This window comes from Oryctolagus cuniculus, chromosome 3 (genome assembly GCF_964237555.1).
Source record: "Oryctolagus cuniculus chromosome 3, mOryCun1.1, whole genome shotgun sequence".
Taxonomy (NCBI): Eukaryota; Metazoa; Chordata; class Mammalia; order Lagomorpha; family Leporidae; genus Oryctolagus; species Oryctolagus cuniculus.
The window spans coordinates 87,602,833-87,623,614 of NC_091434.1; the positions used below are offsets into that span (position 1 = coordinate 87,602,833).

At 36.8% G+C, this 20,782-nt stretch overlaps 1 protein-coding gene across 6 annotated transcripts in view; it reads right to left on the reverse strand.

Moving 5' to 3' along the window:
* Window positions 1-20,782, reverse strand: part of GALNT13 (polypeptide N-acetylgalactosaminyltransferase 13) — a 540,250-nt gene that overhangs the window by 35,143 nt on the left and 484,325 nt on the right. For all 6 annotated transcript variants that reach the window (XM_008258589.4, XM_070070869.1, XM_070070868.1 and 3 more), the window contains one exon: window positions 14,543-14,682. In XM_008258589.4, coding sequence (XP_008256811.1) covers window positions 14,543-14,682 — 140 coding nt within the window. The remainder of the gene's footprint in view (window positions 1-14,542; window positions 14,683-20,782) is intronic.

Consider the following 20,782-nt stretch of genomic DNA (forward strand, 5'->3'; position numbering starts at 1 on the left):
CACCTAACATAATGTCCCTAGTTTCTTCCATGTTACTGAAAATGATAGGATTTCAACATTATGAGTGAATAGTACATATATTTTTATTCTTTTATCTGATGATGGACACTACATATGGCTTAAACATCAGAGTACAGATGTCTCTTTGAAAGACTACTTTCATTTTCTGTGGATATATACCAATATGTACCCAGTAGTATGATTGCTAGATCATGTGGTAGCTCTACTTTTAATTTTTAAAGGTTATTAAACAATTATAAGGACTTTGAAATTTATACTTATGCACATATTTCTTAAAAGCAAAAAAAATGAGAAAATGGAGATGGAAAAAAAATTTGAATAGGCCCACCTGTACTGAAGAAATTAAATTATTTTTTTCTTTTTTTTCCTATTTCTGCTTTGCTATTGAAAGTGATACTTTGATGGCCGGCGGTGCGGCTCACTAGGCTAATCCTCCGGCTTATGGCACCGGCACACCAGGTTCTAGTCCCGGTCGGGACGCCAGATTCTGTCCCGGTTGCCCCTCTTCCAGGCCAGCTCTCTGCTGTGGCCAGGGAGTGCAGTGGAGGATGGCCCAAGTCCTTGGGCCCTGTACCCCATGGGAGACCAGGAGAAGTACCTGGCTCCTGCCATTGGATCAGCACAGTGCACCGGCCGCAGCGCACCAGCCGCGGCGGCCATTGGAGGGTGAACCAACGGCAAAGGAAGACCTTTCTCTCTCACTGTCCACTATGCCTGTCAAAAAAAAAAAGTGATACTTTGACTTGTTTCATGATGATGTTCATCATCCTTCTCCTATTAATGTAGGACTTGCTTAAGTATTTCCTTTAGGGTCAGTCTAGTGATGATGAATTCCTTCAGTTTTTGTTTACAATAGAAAGTCTTTAGATATCCTTCATTTCTAATATTTAGCTTACCTGGGTATAGTATTCTTGGCTGGCAAGTTTTTTCTTTCAGGATTTTGAATATTTCATCCCATTCTTTTCTTGACTCTAAAGTTTCAGCCAAGAATTCTGCTGTTAATCTTTTGGGCATCCATTTATATTTGATTTGACATTTCTGATGATTTAAGAATTATCTCTTTGTCTTGTAATTTCCATTTCATTTTAATATTTCTTCAAGAGATTTTTTTGGTTGAGTCTATTAGGGGTCTTTTGGGCTGTCTGGATATGAATGCCTTTATATTTCATAATATTTGGAAAATTTTCAGAAATAATTTCATGAACATGTTTTTCAATGACTTTTTCACTTCTCATATTATTATTGAATACATGTAATGTTAATTTTTTCTCCTTTAATGGTGTCCCACAAATCTCAAAGTCTTCCTTCATTGTTTCACATTTTTTCCTTTTCCTTTTTTTTGGCTGAGTTATTTCAAAAGAACCATTTTCAATCTCAGAAATTCATTCTGCTGTTCGCTAAATTCTATTTTTCAGGCCTCCAACTGTATTTTTATTTTCATATATGGAGCTATTGTCAACATTTCTGATTGGTTCATTTTTATGATCTCTGTCTCTTTGTTGAATTTCTCATTTATACAATGAATTGTCTTCCTAATTATATTGAATTATCTTTCTGTATTCTCTTGTATCCCAATGTTTCTATAAAATCACTATTTAGAGTTCTTTGTCAGCAATTCCTCAATTTCCATTTCTTGGTAGTCTGTAGCTCAAAAGTTATTCTGCTTCTTTGATGATGTCTTAATATCTTCTCCTCATTCTTGTCAGTTCTTTTGTTATGTATCTGGTGGGTCAACTGTTATATAAAGTTTATGGGATGATTATAGTAAAAAGGCTTCTGGTGATGTTTTGGTTAGATATACTGAAGCACTTTTGGTTCCTGGTGGGCACTTCAGTGTAGTATGCATGTAGAGTTTCATCAGTTGTAATTAACATTGATGATGTCTGCAGGTGTCTCAGAGCTGCACACATTGTGGGGCCACACTGACTGCCAGTTGGGATACAATTCCCTTGGTAGTACTTTGGGTGTGGTGCACAAGGCTGTAGGTATGAGGCTCCTGTCAGTGTCTGTGCATTGGATGAGTATGAAGCTATTTTTCTCGGTCTTGATAGATGTGGCACAGCATGCCCGGTTGCAGGTTGGTACGATCCAATTTATAAAGGAAGCATTGGTGCAAGGCAACACTGCTGTTCTCAGAAGAGGGAGCTGTCAGCATCCATGTGCTATACAGGCACTTCATGAGGCTATGGAGGCCAATTTGCTCAGGGAGGTCTTCCCAGGTCCTTACAGGGACAGGAATGGCTGTGTGGAAGTGTGCTGAGGGTCTGAGAACAGGTTACTCAATTGAGAGAGTTGCAGAAGTATGGGTGAGGCTACTCAGTTTCTTCTTGGGAGCCTGATGGGCCAAAGCTCTCAGGAATGCTGTTCAGCTACTTTTGTGGGTTGAAAGCAGGTGTGGAGCTGTTTGCCAGCTTTCCTGGATCTCTGGGGGCTAAGCTGCTAAGGTATGTTTGGTTATTTTCTGGGGCCAAGGGTGCTTGGGTGGGGACATCTGACTACTTCAAGGGTAGCAGGAGGTTGTATAATGCTGCCTAACTGTTTTCCTAAGTCCTTTACAGGACTAGCCATCTATGGTGGGCTGCTCAGGTTCTTTCTAGGACTGAGGGAGGGAGGGTATGACCTCCTGCCTGGGTCACAGGATTGAGTCTATGAAGCTGCTCTGAACTGCTGGGATCAGCCTCTTCACAGAACTCCAGATGGGTGGTGTCACAAAAGGCTCCATTGCAGCAAGAGTCTAAGTTGAGGAGGTACAATATGGGTTGACTTTTTCTTCAGAGCAAGGCAATAGTGTGGTAAGCTGGCAACTTCCCAATCTGAGCTTAACTGTGAAAGCCACAGTTCTCCAGTGATAAGTGCCTCAGGTGTCTATGATACACCTGGGGACATTTGGGGACATACTACGAGCACTTTCTCTACCAAGCGAAGTCCCTCCTGGTTCAGAGTTGATCTCAGAGATGGAACTGCAGATGCTTTATGCTTAGTTCCCTTCTGTATAAAGCCATTTATTTATGTTGTGCTTTTCTCTGCTTTGCAATATCTCATCCTGTGCTTATTTTATGCCCCATCCTCCACACTCTGTTGCCAGAGGTTGTGCAAAGGGTGGAGGGGGCAATCACTTGGATGCCTAATTAACATGGTTCACAGGCTCAGTCCATGGGTACTTGCCTGGAGGAAAGTGCTGCGATGCTCCTCCCTGCACTGGGTTTCACTGTGGCGAGCCTGGTATGGGAAATGGTACTAAGACTTGGACTTAATTCCCTCTGTCTCTGTCAAGTGGGAAACAAATGTCTCCATGCTATCTTGCTTGGAGTTTAAGGATAAGTGACAAGGGCAACTCTTCTCTTCTAGCCATCTTCAATGTGCCTTCTATTATTACTATACTGAAACCTGACACTGTGGTTTCTCACCTAGCTTCCAAAGCTCTTGTACAGGTAGACTGATACATACATAGGTGCTAAAATTTCGTGTCTGTTGAGCCAGTGGGTGGATGATCTCAGTACCATCTTTATTTCACATTTAGATGTAAGCCATGCAATCTGATTTTAAAAATCTCTACTAGGTGCATGGTACATGTAGTTAGTTAATAATTACAGGGGTTTCAGGCTGAGCCATTTGTCAAGTTTTTCCTCTGAGCAACAGAAAATTGAAGGCACACTCATCCCAGAATATACCTTGACAGTGACATTTTAAGGGGACAAATTACAGATGCAGGTCATTCTGCTTTATGACAAATTAAGAATAGAATTAAAGAATGCCTTCAAAGTATTTTGCCCTCAGTAATAACACATTATGAATCTATTGTATATAATAGATATACTTTATTTTTTGGTATGTGACATTTTTATAAATTCATTCTTTCATTCCAAAAACATTATTGAGAGAAACTATTTCTTATGTCAAGAACTATTTGAGGTGCAGAGGATATTGAAATGAAAAAATAGACATAGTCACTTCCATAATGGAGTTTACATTTTGGAAGGGAAAAGTACAATAAACAGATAAGTTTGTAAGACTTCAGAAAATCAAGAAGCTTTGTGAAGAAATATGAAGCACAATAAGGTTAGAGGAAGTGATAGAGAGACATTATTTTAGCAAAGCCATCAGGAAAGGCTACGCTGAAAAGCTATGTGAAAAGACACCTTAATTCATGGAGAGGACAGTAATAGTTCCATCTATAGGAGAGCATCTAGGGAGGGAAAGAGCAAATAGAAGCCATCTACTTCTGGGGAATTATGAGAAATAATAGGCTACCAGGTGGCCAGGGTGCTCAAACAAAGAATATATTAAAGTATCCAAGACTACATAATATAAGGAATGACAAGCTTTGAATGTAAGTATAGAGTATAATAAGAGGATATTCTGTCTGTTGTGTAGAAAACCAATTAAGAGGATGCCAAGTCTGGCAGCTGGAAAACAGGTAAGAGAGGATGTTGCTTGTAATGCAAGGATAAAAATGTGGCTGGAGTGGTCAGATTTGGGATAAGTTTTTAATGTGTAATCATGGAACTTACAATTGGATTAGATCTAAGCCTTGAAAAAAGGACATCAATCAAATAGCATGGCAAAGTTTAGACCTGAGGAAATGGGCAAATGATGTTTCCATTTACTGGGAACAATATTCTGAGTTCGTATGTGTTGATAACTACTTCTGAGGCCTTTATACTTGAAAATCATTTGGGTAGATCTGAAGTCCTTGGCTCACAATATGTTTCCCTGAGTGTCTTTAAAATGTTATTCTATTTTTTTTCTAGCATAAGAGGTTGCACTTGAAAATTCTGGTGGTAACTTCTTTTTTTCCCTATGTTAGTAAAAAATATCTACTTACCTGGGTGCCAAGTTGATTTTCTTTGCTTTAAAATCAAACAGATTTGCCACAAGAAATCCTGATTTTGTTCACTAAGGATCATGCTTCCAAAAGTACATGCTCATTGTCTACACAGACTTTCAATTTTACTTTCAGAAAACTTTCCTTGAATCAGTTATAGGATGTTCATTTTGTCTCATTGCTTTGAGCATTCTTTTTAAGAAATCCCATTAGTTTGGACCTCTTTGACATATATCACTTTTGATTGAATAATTTCTTTTTGTTTATAAAATTTCCTGTTTTTCATTTTCTCCTCTAAAACACTTGGGCATTTTCTTTTGGCATTATGTATTATGTGTTCTTCCAAGTTTAGCTTTCATTCTAAATGATTTGTTATTGATTTTCTAATTCTTTATTCTAGGACCTCATTTATGAGTTTTTCTAAATCTGATATTTGTTGCTATTTTTTGTATCCTGTCATTTAAAGCATTCATTATAGCCTCTTTTGAAATGTTGGTGTCAACTTTCCTCTGTCATATGAGTAGGAAGTATTGATGTTTTTGCACTGTTTACAGACATTGTCTACTCTGTATAATGTATGGTCTTATAGCATCCATCTTTTTTTGTATTATTTTTTTCTTCTTTTCCTTTTTTGCCATGAAAGTGATTTTCTTAAACTTTGAAGAAGAAGGATTTGATCAGGAAACCATTTCTAACTTCACAAGTCTAGAATTCAGTTTCCTGTACCTTTTTGAAGTACTATAAAAATACCCTTTTATCTTTTGAGATCTTCTGGCTCTATGTACCTTTCTCCTTTTTATCTGTACTTCTCATTTCATTTGCCATTGTCCCTTCCCCCGCAATTTGGGCTTTATTCTGTGAAGTTCTGCTAAGAAGAAGCTTCTGCTGCTATGTTTAAAGAATTCATAAGTTGCAAGTGTTCAGGTTCTACAGATATCAGAGTGGAGGATTTTTAGTTACCTACAAAAAAATCTCTCAGTTTAAGCTACTCTTATCAAATTAGCCACAAAATATTTCTCATATGTATCTATTGAAAATTTTGGTAATACCTTGGACTTATTTCTATCAAAAACCTCATTGCATCTCTGTTTCCTCCTGCAAAATTCAGTATCATGGGCATTATGAAATTGTCAAGTCATATTTTATAGTTTGTGAGAATACCTTGAAACTAATTTTATTGTCAAAATTATCTGGCAGTTCTTGGCTTTACTATTGTACTTGTTCTTTCTGCTTTGATGGGGGAATTAAAAGATATTCAAATATAAAAATAATATTGCTTTAAGATTTTTTTCAGAATTATAGAATAGATTTCCTTCAGAGACTGCATGAAAATAAGCCTTTCCTATATTTGAATATTATAACTATCCCACATTTAATATGGTTTCATAGTTTCTGTATATGTAATATTACTTGTCTCACAGGATTTAGCAGATATTAAGAGGATATGATATAGGAAATCAAATAAAGTCAGATACAACTGGCTGGACATAGATTCTGGGAAAACAGCAACAGATAGGAGTCTGTGATTTGGAAACTTGTCAAAATGAAAAACGACTACGAGTTATTATTTTTTTATCATATGTGTCTACCTATCACTTTCATTTTATAAATGAAAGCATTAACATATAGTGAGGTAAGTAGTTTGGCCAAATACTGAATGCAAATTTATCTCAGTGATTCCAGGAATTGCCAATCCTGACTTCCAGATATGGAGGCAGATTTTATTATAAAGGAGGGATGGATGGAATAAGTGGGGATTGAATTTTAGTTGAACAGACATAGTGTGAGGAAACATTGACAATGGGGACGACACATGGCACATTTATAAAAGCATTCTAGCATCCAATATTGGGAACCAGGTCAAGAAGACTCAAAGCAAAACGCTTTTCATGCTGAGGGACAGCCTATTGAATTGAGGTCATGCAAATAATTTCATAATATGTGGGGAGCAACTGGGAGCAACTCGGACTAGACTAAGTTACTGGAATTAAGACTTATTCTATGCATCTGCTTTCCCACAATACGGCGCTGGGAGAGGAGGAAACAGCTTCTACACAGCTGCCTCCAGTTCAACCAATAAACTGTAGGACCTGCTCCTGATTGGAGGAAAGCAGCGTACTCGGCGTGTGGGTAGCAGAGTTGGGATTGGTGGAAGAGGACTATAAAGGAGGAGAGAGACAACATGCACCGGGAACATCTATCTGAAGGAACACCTGTGCAGGCCCCAAGAGAGCCGGCCGGCGGTGTGCCGCTCCCCCGCAGAAGTGGGGAAAGTGGCAGGGGGAACCGCCCTTCCACGGAGGTGGAAGGGTCGGTAGCCAACCCGGGAAGAACCAGCAGCAAACCCGGGGAGGGCCGAGCAGACAAAAGAACAGCGCAGGGTCCTGTGTCGTTCCTCCACGAAGAGGGGGAGCGACATAATGGTGCCATGACTCGGATAGCAAACCTAGGCAGGGTTTAGTGTCGTTCCTCCACGAAGAGGGGGAGTGACAATAATATAATCAGATATCCTGATATACAAGTATGGTAGAGCAAAGAGTGTAAGGAATACAGAATTAGCCAAGGTGTCCATCAACAGAATAATGGACAGAGAAAAGGTGGGATATACACACATACATATAGTATTCTATCTTAAACACTATTCAGCCATTAATGGGAAGAAATTCTGTATTTGCAGCAAAATCAATGAAGCTGGAGGCCATTTTGTTAAGTGAAATAAGCCAGACATGAAAACAGAAATAATTCATGTTCTTTCTCATGAGGAAGTTAAAAGAAACTGCTGGAAGTGGTAGAGGAAGGATAGAGGGGTTTGGACAACAAGTACAAAATCAGAGTTAAAAAGTATATATATATATATATATATATATATATATATATTTTGAAAACAGGAAACATAAAAACATAAAAGAAAACAGAAACACCAAGGTTCCTGTAAGGAGGGGAAGGTGTCTATTGTCTTAATTTAATAAGTACACTTTGCATACATGAATTTAAATGTCAAGCTGCATTCCAAAAATATATACAATAGTTGTTGTTCTTCAAAATTATGCTTTTTAAAAGTAAATGGAAAGTAACTAGCATGCAAAATTTATTCTAAAAATAAGACTGTCTAAACTGAAACTAGAATTATTTTTGCTTTAATTATACTAACATGTTTATCTTCTAACAGCACATTGTTACTTATCATCATTACTGAATATATGTCAGCCTCATTCAGTGTATCTTTATTTTATAAAGAAGGAAACATGTATATTTTCAGAAAATTATAGAATTTAATGTTTCTATTGTCTTAATATAATTCCACTGGAGGATATTTGTTTAAGTGCATTACCTGTTTCCCAAATTATGAATTAACCAGAAGGATGAGGGCAAAATTCTATGTAGTTAAGAAATCCAAGCTGGCATGATTTATACAAACAGTCTAGAATACTCTTAATTAATGATTGTGAGGGTTTAAAATTCTTGTTATGTGATACCTTAACTCTGCCTTATATTAAGAAATAAAGAACATCAAAATAAACTATTCATTTGTTTTGGAGGATAATAACAGCAACAACAAAATTCAGAACTAATTCAGGAAATTCCAGACTGGTGCATGATTTGCTGCAATTGTTTGTTCCAAATATTTGTATATATTTGAGTAATGAAATTAGAATGAGTCCTAGTCTAATTATCAGCAATATGCAATAAAATGCATACTTACAGATAATAAAATGGCTAATTCTGTTTATAGGTAAGTTACCCAGCTCAACATTCTTTTTTAAAAGATTTATTTATTTAGTTGAAAGACAAAGATATGGGGGGAGGAGAGGAAGAGTGAGAGAGAGAGAGAGAGAGAGAGGGAAATATTTCATCTGCTGGTTCATGTCCCAAATGACCACAATGGTTGGTGCTGTGCTGATGTGAAGCCAGGAACCAGGAGCTTTCTACCAGGTCTCCCATGTGGGCACAGGGCCCAAGCACTTGGATCACCTTCCATTACTTTCCCAAGTGCATTAGCTGAGAGCTGGATTGGAAGTAGAGCACCTGGGACTCGAACCTGCACCCATATGAAATGCTGGCACCACAGGCAAAGGTTTAGCCTTCAACGCCACAATGCAAGTCCCCCTCTCCCCTGATCCTTTAAGGTTAACATTTGAAGAAGAGTGACATATTCTGCTTACAGGTGTGCATGTTCAGTTATCCTGAGATGAGAATTAGATACTTGGTCCCCAAGAGTTTTAGAAATAAAATCAGGGGCAATGGGCATGTTCTCCTTTGTGTAAGCCACCTAAAATGAGGCTTTCTGACTGGTTATCCTATTAAAGGGTCGAGAATACTGTGCATCTATAAATAAATCTCCCGATTACCAATAGGGAGGGTAAACCTTTAAGCGTTTTAGCATCTGCGTCTGGCAGTAACTGATTTTACCCTTAATCCCTGCAGGATAATAGCTTCGCAGATGTCTATATTTAGTTATCTAAAATTTCCCTTCAGCAATATTTAAGGAATACAATACCAATATGTGCAAGGGCCTTGACTAGTTGCTATGGTTAAAAGATCCAAGAGGAAAAAGAAGTGCTGAGGTCAAGCACAGAGTTCAAATGCTCAGAATAATGTCAAAACATCTTCAAAGCAACTTGCAAATGCAAATTTTAAGCCCCAAGAGTTAAGTCCAGAAATCTCTTTGCTTTTGCCCTCTGATATTCTTGTATTCTACATAGCTCACTATATATCTTTGCCTTTCAACTGAATAAATAAATTTTTATAAGAAAGATTTTTATATGTATCTATTTTACCTCATAGATTGCCAGCCTCTCACAGCCCAAAAATTTGGGCTAAAATACTTTATTTTAAAATGGCTTTATTTTTCAGTGTTATACTTGAATTACTGTTTATCTTTACAAGATCAGAATCTGGCATGTTAAATCTACATAAGCTAAAGGGCTAGTTAAGAGGGAATTTAATGCTGTAAAGAGCTCAACTTCCTTATTCCATTATGATTTGCTTATTGAGTCTAAAAGGCACATGCTTCATTAAGTTACTTACAGGTTTTAGTTCAAAGCAATTGCACAGCTTTTAACTTCCCATTGGAAATTGCATTAATTCATGTGCTGGATAAAGTAATATTTCAATGTTGTGAGCAACACGAAACATAAGAAATTAATATACAACTATTTGATATCACTAACTTTACTGAAAACTATTTTTGTGACAATATACTATTATAAATAAACAGATTACATATTTGCCAACATAGCAAGGAAAGTCACAATGAGAAACTAACAGAAATATGTTTATATTCACCAATACACAATGATATTAATTTACAGATTTTGAAAACCAGTTAAGTGTAAAAATATATAAATTGTTAAATCTTAATAATTTCATTTGAAACTAAGTGAGAAGTACACATAAATATACAACAAAGAAATAATTTCGTTATTTTGATGATAAGTAGCTTGAATGCTTAATAGTACTCATACTTTAACTATTTATGGAAAGCATTTCTATGTACTGTTTAAGAAAAGATGGCTTTTCACATTCTGCCACTAATTTAATGATAGGCAGCAAGAAGGAAAAAAAGCTTTAAATAATTATTGTCAATTAACCGTTCAGCCCTAATTTATTATCAAAATATTCATCTTAAATTATGTATACATGGCTATGCAAAATTGAATTGAGAACTAGTGCTTGGTGAATTTGTCCTTCTGTTTCCATGGAAACCGATGCTGGGTCGCATTTCTTTAAGACTGATTTTAAAGTGGAAAACTACAGTATATTAATATTCCACGAAACTCCAAACTTAATATATTTCACAGATTTTAAACTTTACTTGGTTTTCAAAACAGCAGTTTCTAGCATGCCACAAAGCTCATAAAACTTACTTTTACTGAATTGCTGTATCTGTTTTATTGTCTCTAGCTATCCCTCCCCCTCATTTTAGTAGAATGACTTAAGAATAAAGGTTTCATTTTTTTTAACTTGGCTTTGTATCCTTAGCATATGGCAAATGTTCTAGCCTAAACTCTTATTTAATAAAAGTATTCTGAATGAATAAAAAATAACAAAATAGGCTATTTCTCTCTTTCCTGTTACAATGAGTATCAGAACACAATTAGATAGAAGCAGTAAGTTTTAATGTTCTGCAGCACAGTGGTGTAACTACAATCCATAATAACCTATTATATGATTTATGAATACAGAGAGGGAGGAATTGTAAGGCTCCAAATACAAAGCAAGACCAATAGAGGGAAATGTTAATGACCCTTATTTGATTGGTACACATTACATATATTCATTGAAATATGCTGTATCTCCATAAATATGTGCAATTATTGTTAACTCTAAGGTTTTCCAAATAAGGTTTAAGGAGTTGGAAATGCTAAATAATATCACACAGTACCCCATAAAATGTACAATTAAAATAATAATTTAAAAATAAATTTAAAGATGTAAACTTCAGTAGTTAACTGTGTGACCCATAGGCCAATCACAAACCTCATATATTAACGGTTTCTTTACTAGCTTGGGGATAATGACAAACCCCATGTCATGCAGTTGTTGTGATTTTTAAATAATATAATTCATATAAAGCACCTAGAACAATATTTGGTGTAGTAAACCATCAGGAAAATAGCTATAATAATTGCAGCAACAATAACTACTGGTTTTGCTACTACTTCTTGCCAGGCATTGACGCTGGATATTGTATGATTCAAACACCCTGTACCTCTGATTATTATTTTCATTCTACTGGCAGAGACTCCAGAGAGGACACCTAGTGTGACTCAAGTTGGAAGCTGGGAAGCCAGAAATTGAACCCACTAACGCCCAATTCCAGACCCTGGAGCTTTTCTAATACACTGTGCTTTCCTCATAGATATATGTAAAACGCATGCTTCCATTACCACCAACCCCACTCCACCACCATTCTCCTCCCCACTAAAACAGAACAAAACAAAACAATAAACAAACAAAACAAACCACAGTGTAACTTCTTTCTTTAAAAGCTTTTCATAATGTATTCCATAATTTAAAATGTGGCCACCTGAAGCATTATAGAGGATAGCTAATTTGAATTCAGTAGATTGCAGAAAGAAATTTTCCCACACTAAATTTTATTTTTACTGTTTCGGAAGTCAATTAGGTCCCTGATGTAGTGCAGGAAAGCATAAAATTGGATTTTAAACTTGGAAGCAAACATATAGCTCTGTTAGAGGTTCCTGAGACTTATTTCTCAGGAATTATCCTGCTGACCTTTGAGGATTTTCAAAAAGTCCTATTTGCTTGTCTCTGTCTTGTTATAGCCCCTGGACATCCCTCCTTTAAAAAACAGATCAATATTTACTCATCATTTGGGTCCATTGACAACAGTGAAAAAACATTTGTAGCAAGAATCATTGCTCCTTCCTTTTAAGTATATGGTCAAGTTCATGAATGTTCAAAAAAACTTTTTAATAAATAGACCACAGTATTAGACATTTTATTAGAACTTTTCAGTGGATCAGAATAACTAATGTACACAAAGAATATTCGTTAAGAAAGTACTCTCATATATTTTCTCGTATATTGAATGCAATTACCTGTGATTCAGTTCTAACATGGGGGTATTATATATTTGAAAACAGCAACAACAATGTTCTCTTCCTGCCTCCAAACTCCAAAAAATTAAAAGACCAAAACCAAGTGCTGAGCATGGAACTGTTGAGTGAGTGAAGTCACACGCCTGGAAGGTGGTCAATTTGGCCTTATTAAACATAAATCTCTTAAACATATTCATACTAGGGTTCAGTATATGTAAATAAAGAATTTGTACAGAGATATTGATATAACTAAAGAACGTGGAGTTTTCTAGAATATAACATTGATATGGTCCATAAGTCAGTTGTAAAGAACAATGAATCAAGGACTTGATTCAGTTCCACTATTTTTTCATTTTTCAGTTAATTATAACTAAGATATGTTTATAGAATTACAGAGCAGTATAGCAGAACATATAAAAACGATTAAATGACATGAATTTTCTGACATTCAACTATTACAACATACAAAAATAACTATTTAAACCTAAGAACATGCTTTTAATAATTATTACTCAAATGGAATATATAATTAGTATTCAAATGCTTTTAATGCAACCAATAATGTTAGTTTTGATTCAGAAATTTAATCTTTAAGTGGGAAATTGCCATATATATATATTTATATATACATACACATACATATCTATGGTGGAGAGAGTTCTGTATTTCTAAATAGAGCCACTATTTTGGAACAGAATGATAGATTTAAATGTTTTAAGAGAGTCTACAGGCCGGCACCACGGCTCAATAGGCTAATCCTCTGCCTGCGGCGCCTGCACACCGGGTTCTAGTCCCGGTTGCCCCTCTTCCAGGCCAGCTCTCTGCTATGGCCCGGGAGTGCAGTGGAGGATGGCCCAAGCCCTTGGGCCCTGCACCTGCATGGCAGACCAGGATAAGCACCTGGCTCCTGGCTTCGGATCAGCGCGGTGTGCTGGCCGCAGCACGCTGGCCGCGGCGGCCATTGGAGGGTGAACCAATGGCAAAGGAAGACCTTTCTCTCTGTCTCTCTCTCTCACTGTCCACTCTGCCTGTCAAAAAAATAAATGAAAAAAAAAAAAAGAGTCTACAAAGTCAATACCACTTTCATAATAATATTGCAATATAATTTTCAATTTTCACTCATATTTTCTTATTAGTGTACAAGACTTTTTGAGAGGCTACTGCAATATCTTGTGTCATACTGCAACAAATGGAATACTGGAGCAGGTAGCTACTTTCTATTAATCCAGACATTGGTGCAATTTATAAAAATTAATTTCATGCTAGTCTCATCACTATTTGGTTTTGGAAAATATTTAATTTTCAAAATATGTCATTTAAAAAATTATTTAAGATCTACAAATTTCATATACCCAAATATAGGAACATAGTAATACTCCCCACCCTATCCTCCCTCTCGCACACACTCCCACTCTTCCTCCCCCTTCCTCTCCTAATCCCTCTCAATTTTTACAATGGTCTACTTTCAGGTTATTTTAGACTCATAAGATTAGCCTTACACTAAGTGAAGGGTTTAAAAAAACAAGAAGAAAAAAAAAAAAACACTGTTCAGGGTTGTAAACAATCAATAAAGCCCAAAATATGAATTTTACACCTATACATTACTACATTTTTGGTACTCTATTAATTACCACAGATCAGAGAAAATATATGGCATTTGTGTTTTTTGGATTGGATTATTTCACTAAGAATAATGTTGCATCCATTTTTCTGCAAAGGACAGGATTTTAAAATATGTTATTTATGTTAATGTATAATTGCTTATTATGTTATTTTTAATAAGTGACTAAATACAGATATTTTAAGTTCTTTTAGTTTCCATACAGTAGATATTAATATTTATAAAACAATTTTTTTTAGAATTCACAATGAATTTTGAGAGTGGAAGCTTCATATAAAAAAGAAACAGAAGATATATATTGTCAGTTCAGTCTTAGAATTTCCTCTCACTTTTATAATCCCATAAGATTAAATCTTTATGGTCCTTGTAAAATATGAGAAATCATTTAAAATAGATCTATATAAAACCCCTTATAGCATTTTATTCATAACATGAAAAATATTGAGCTCTTAAGAAATTGCTCCATCTGCAAAATATATTTATAACTTCACCAAAATAAATAATTCATACCTCACCAAGTGAGTAATAACGTCTTGGAATCTGGGAGTCCGGGTAGATGTTTTCTAGGTACCAGGAAAAGGGCTTACACTTCAGATTTTCTCTTAGTGTTTTTCTGACTGACACATCTCCATAATCCACTTTGACAACACCTGGAATTTTTCAGAGAAACACAAATAAGTTTTTGCTATTTTTGCTGAGTACTATTTCACTTGGTTTATTATTTTTTTCTCTATAATTATAATTCCATCAAATCTGATTGCATATACAGCTGTTACTACACTTGTTTTCTTGCTATCATCCAATTAGTACATTGAGTAGATATTTAAAAAAAAATGGTTCTTACATTTGTTATGACTTTTCAAATGCAAATATTTATCATCAAGTACTTGTACTTCTTAGACTGAGTATTAATTAACTAAATGTAAATTGGTATTAACAATATCTCATAATCAAAGTGTAACTGAACTGTGTAATAATGTCTGTTTCTTTTTGTAAAAATTGCAATAGTTCCAATATTTTTGCTAATGTTCGTATTTTCCCAGTAGAGTCTTTATTCATCACTTGTAGAATTTATGGGAAATTTATATAAATACAATTTTCACAATGTGAGGCAGTGATCTATGTGATCTAACTTTCACTACTTGAATTTTTATTCTGCCTAAGTTTACTATAGATATGATTTTGTTCTTGTCTATTTTATTTTATGTGTTATTGCAAGCCACCTCAAGTTTTTGAAAGGGTTATTAAAGAAATAAGCATAAAGAAACTAAGAAAAACAAACTGGCAGTAAAATATTCACATGTGTATATTAAAAGTGCTCAATTTTCCCTCATATAACAACAGAATATTTGAAGCTAAAATGAATACTTTCACCAAAGATCATAAAAATGCCTTCCCGTTGATAAATAAAAATAATAAGCTAATTCTTATAAAATGTATATGATATATTCTGATTTGTTCACTATCAATATTAAAAATCACATTTGATTGAAATGACTAAATGAGACAAAAATAGCACTTATTACTTTGAGCAGTTTTCAACATTATAGTCATTCTTAAGGTCAGTAAGCAACAAGGTGTTGGCCCTGTAAAACAATATATTTAGTGTGTTTTACCTCAATCAAGCATAAAAACCAACTATTCATTCTGTAAAATAAGGAAAAACAATTCAGACAACCTGCATGAGTGTACTCAATGCCATTACCGGGTCACTATTTTCAAAAGCAGCAATGCTCTGGAAGTTCATCTTCAACTAGCTGCACCCCCTTGTTTCTTCAGAAGTTTTGTTTGTTTAAAATCCAATGCTACGATATGTTGTAAGAAAGCATTCTGATGATGCTTAAACAGCCAAACTATTCCCTTCCAAAACTGATTTTTCCTAACTAATGCTTGCACAAAAAACAATAAAATTTTGGTTTGAACATATAAACAGTAAAAATAATGTTATCCAGAACTTCCAATTTGGAGTGCAACTTTCAAATTAAGAAACAGTTTTGTATTTACAAAGCAAAATAAAAGAATTTCTCATTGGTTTAACTATTATGGCAACTGAAATGATTTAGTACACAGTCCTCAAAATCAAATGAAGGGATGTCACTGCAGCCAGAAAAAAAAAAAAAAAGTCTATGTACTTAGAAGTCTTACTTTACAACCAGTTTTACTATTGTTTCAATAAAAAGAAAAAAAACATTCATTTTAGTTTAAACTGACACATATAATTGTACATATTTATGAGGTACAATGTGACATTTTTGATACATGTACATATTGCATAATACTCAAATCAGAGTGAATGTACCATCTCCTCAAACATTTTTTTTGTGTAAATACACTGAAATTTCCTTCTTACAGTTTTCTAAGAAAATACATTTTTTCTTTTTTAAAAAAAGACTTTTTTTTACTTATTTGAAAGTCAGAGTTACAGAGCAAGAGGAAGAGAGAGAGAGAAAGAGAGAGCGAAAGAGAGAATCTTCCATCTGCTGGTTCACTCCCCAAATGGCTGCAACAGCTGGGGGCTGTGCCAAGCCAAAACCAGGAGCCAGGAGATTCTTCCGGGTCTCCCACATGGGCGCAGGGGCCCAAGCACTTGAGACATCTTCTGCTGCTTTCCCAGGTGCATTAGCAGAGGAGCTTGATTGGAAGTGGAGCAGCTGGGTCTCAAATCAGTGCCCATATGGGATGCTGACATTGCACATTGGGGCTTAACCTACTAAGCCCAACATTGTCCCCAACCAATACATTTTATGTTGGTGAATTTAATTGCCTTGTTTAATGTCAGCATCCTCCCTATTTCATTACTTTAGGATTAGCATACTGCTTCCACTTTCTTTCCTAGAAGGGTTTTTTTTTTTTTTTTTTTTTGACAGGCAGAGTGGACAATGATAGAGAGACAGAGAGAAAGGTCTTTCTTTGCCGTTGGTTCACCCTCCAATGGCCGTCGTGGCTGGCGCGCTGCGGCCGGCGCACCATGCTGATCCGAAGGCAGGAGCCAGGTACTTATCCTGGTCTCCCATGGGGTGCAGGGCCCAAGTACTCGGGCCATCCTCCACTGCACTCCCTGGCCACAGCAGAGAGCTGGCCTGGAAGAGGGGCAACTGGGACAGAATCCGGCGCCCCGACCGGTACTAGAACCAGGTGTGTCGGCACCACAAGGCAGAGGATTAGCCTATTGAGCCACGGCGCTGGCCTCTAGAAGGGTTTTCTAAACAGTTTCTTGATTGGAAGGAAGGTCTTCATGATTCATTCACACATCATTTCATATCATACAATGGAACACAGTTACTGCCCACATCAAACTTCTTAAAGGGTGGCTGGTGCAGGATGCCAGAGATGATCAAAGTGAGCTCAGGCCTTCTTAGCCTTCCACTTTTAAGTCATCCCTTGGCACTGCCAGTGTAACTTGGGTTTTATCCCAGTCCTAGATAACTATGTTAGATAAACTCTTGAAATGCATGAATGTACTACGAGCTTATATAATGTTTTGGTAAAAATGACTTTCACCACTTATACCAGTGTTTTCTTACTTAGAAGTGAGATATTGTATTAGAGACAGCAGTGCTCAAGCAGCACTCCAAATACAACTCCACCTTTCTCAGGTGCCTGTACTTAAGAAACGATATCTGACCAGTTTTGATCAATGCAACTTGGGAGGAAGAGGCACATCTCACCTCTGGTCTTTTTTGTTGTTGTTGTTGTTGTTTTTAACTTTTATTTAATGAATATAAATTTCCAAAGTACAGAATATGGATTACAATGGCTTCCCCCCCATAACGTCCCTCCAACCCACAACCCTCCCCTTATCCACTCCCTCTCCCCTTCCATTCACATCAAGATTCACTTTAGATTCTCTTTATATACAGAAGATCAGTTTAGCATACATTAAGTAAAGATTTCAACAGTTTGCTCCCACACAGAAACATAAAGTGAAAAATACTGTTTGAATACTAGTTATAGCATTAAATCTCAATGTACAGCACACTAAGGACAAAGATCCTACATGAGGAGTAAGTGCACAGTGACTCCTGTTGCTGACTTAACAAACTGACACTCTTGTTTATGGCATCAGTAATCACCCTAGGCTCTTGTCATGAGCTGCCAAGGCTATGGAAGCCCCCTGAGTTCACTGACTCTGATCATTTTTAGACAAGGCCATGGTCAAAGTGGAAGTTCTCTCCTCCTTTCAGAGAAAGGTACCTCCTTCTTTGATGACCCATTGTTTCCAGTGGGATCTCACTCGTGGAGATCTTTCATTTAGTTTTTTTTTTTTTTTTTTTTTTTTTTTTTTTTTTTTTTTTTTCCCAGAGTGTCTTGGCTTTCCATGCCTGAAATACTCTCATGGGCTTTTCAGCCAGATCCACATGCCTTAAGGGCTAATTATGAGGCAAGAGTGCTGTTAGGACATTTGCCATTCTATGGGTCTGCTGTGTATCTCACTTCCCATGTTGGATCATTCTCTCCCTTTTTTATTCTATCAGCTAGTATTTGCAGACACTAGTCTTGTTTCTGTGATCCCTTTGGTTCTTAGTCCTATCATTATGATCAATTGTGAACAGAAATTGATCACTGGGACTAGTGAGATGGCATTGGTACATGCCACCTTGATGGGATTGAATTGGAATCCCCTGGTATGTTTCTAACTCCACCATTTGAGGCAAGTCAGCTTGAGCATGTCCCGAATTGCACGTCTCTTCCCTCTCTTATTCCCACTCTTATATTAAAAGTGATCACTTTTCAGTTAAGTTTCAGCACTTAAGAAGAATTGTGTATTGATTACAGTATTCAACCAAAAGTATTAAGTAGAACAAACAAAAATACTAAGAGGGATAACATATTAAGCTGTTCATCAACAGTCAGGGTGAGGGCTGATCAAGTCACCGTTTCTCATAGTGTTCATTTCACTTTAACAGGTTTCCTTTTTGGTGCTCAGTTAGTTGTCACCTATCAAGGAGAACAAGTGGTATTTGTCCCTTTGGGATTGGCTTATTTCACTCAACATAATGTTTTCCAAATTCCTAACAGGGATCACTTTTCAATTAAAATTTAAACACCAAAAATAATTGTGTGTTAATTACAGAGTTCAACCAATGATACTAGAACAAAAAAAATACTAAAATGGATAAAGTATTACATTGTACATCAACCGTCAGGACAAGAGCTGATCAAGTCACTGTTTCTCATAGTGTCCATTTCACTTCAACAAGTTTTCCCTTTGGTGCTCAGTTAGTTGTCGCCAATCAGGGAGAACATATGATATTTGTCCCTTTGGGACTGGCTTAATTCACTCAGCATGATGTTTTCAAAATTCCTCCATCTTGTTGCAAATGACTGGGTTTTGTTGTTTTTGACTGCTGTATAGTATTCTATAGAGTACATGTCCCATAATTTCTTTATCCAGTCTACTGTTGATGGGCATTTGGGTTGGTTCCAGGTCTTAGCTATTGTGAATTGAGCTGCAATAAACTTTAGGGTGCAGACCGTTTTTTTGTTTGCCAATTTAATTTCCTTTGGGTAAATTCCAAGGAGTGGGATGGCTGGGTTGAATGGTAGGGTTATATTCAGGTTTCTGAGGAATCTCCAGACTGACTTCCATAGTGGCTTGACCAGTTTGCATTCCCACCAACAGTGGGTTAGTGTCCCTTTTTCCCCACATCCTCTCCAGCATCTGTTGTTGGTGGATTTCTGAATGTGAGCCATTCTAACCGGGGTGAGGTGGAACCTCATTGTGGTTTTGATTTGCATTTCCCTAATTGCTAGTGATCTTGAACATTTTTTCATGTGTCTGTTGGCCATTTGGATTTCCTCTTTTGAAAAATGTCTATTGAGGTCCTTGGCCCATCTCTTAAGTGGGTTGTTTGTTTTGATGTTGTGGAGTTTCTTGATTTCTTTGTAGATTCTGGTTATCAACCCTTTATCAGTTGCATAGTTTGCAAATATATTTTCCCATTCTGTCGGTTGTCTCTTCACTTTCCTGACTGTTTCTTTTGCAGTACAGAAACTTCTCAATTTGATGCAATCCCAAATGTTAATTTTGGCTTGACTGCCTGTGCTTCTGGGGTGTTTTCCAAGAAGTCATTGCCGGTACCTATATCTTGCAGGGTTTTTCCAATGCTCTCTAATAATTTGATGGTCTTAAAAATAGAAGAGCAGGTTTGAGCCCATCTAGCTCTGTTTTCTTCTACTACTGGGAATGAGGAAGATATCTTAGTGGGTGTGGATACAAGATGGTGAGGACTTTCCTGTGCCCATGTGATTTACTGATTATCAAACAGAGCCTGAATTAGATGTCTTGGCCGGTGCCGTGGCTCACTAGGCTAATCCTCCGCCTTGCGGCGCAGGCACACCGGGTTCTAGTCCCGGTCGGGGTACCGGATTCTGTCCCGGTTGCCCCTCTTCCAGGCCAGCTCTCTGTTGTGGCCAGGGAGTGCAGTGGAGGATGGCCCAAGTGCTTGGGCCCTGCACCCCATGGGAGACCAGGATAAGTACCTGGCTCCTGCCTTCGGATCAGCATGGTGCGCCGGCCGCAGCGCGCCAGCCACGACGGCCATTGGAGGGTGAACCAACGGCAAAGAAAGACCTTTCTCTCTGTCTCTCTATCACTGTCCACTCTGCCTGTCAAAAAAAACAAAAACAAAAACAAAAACAAAAACAAATACAATGAATTAGATGTCTTGATCAGATCTATCTCACTTGTTTCTTGGACTGCCATCTGCAACTCAGACCTCTTCAAAGTAGTTTATCTGATTTTTCACC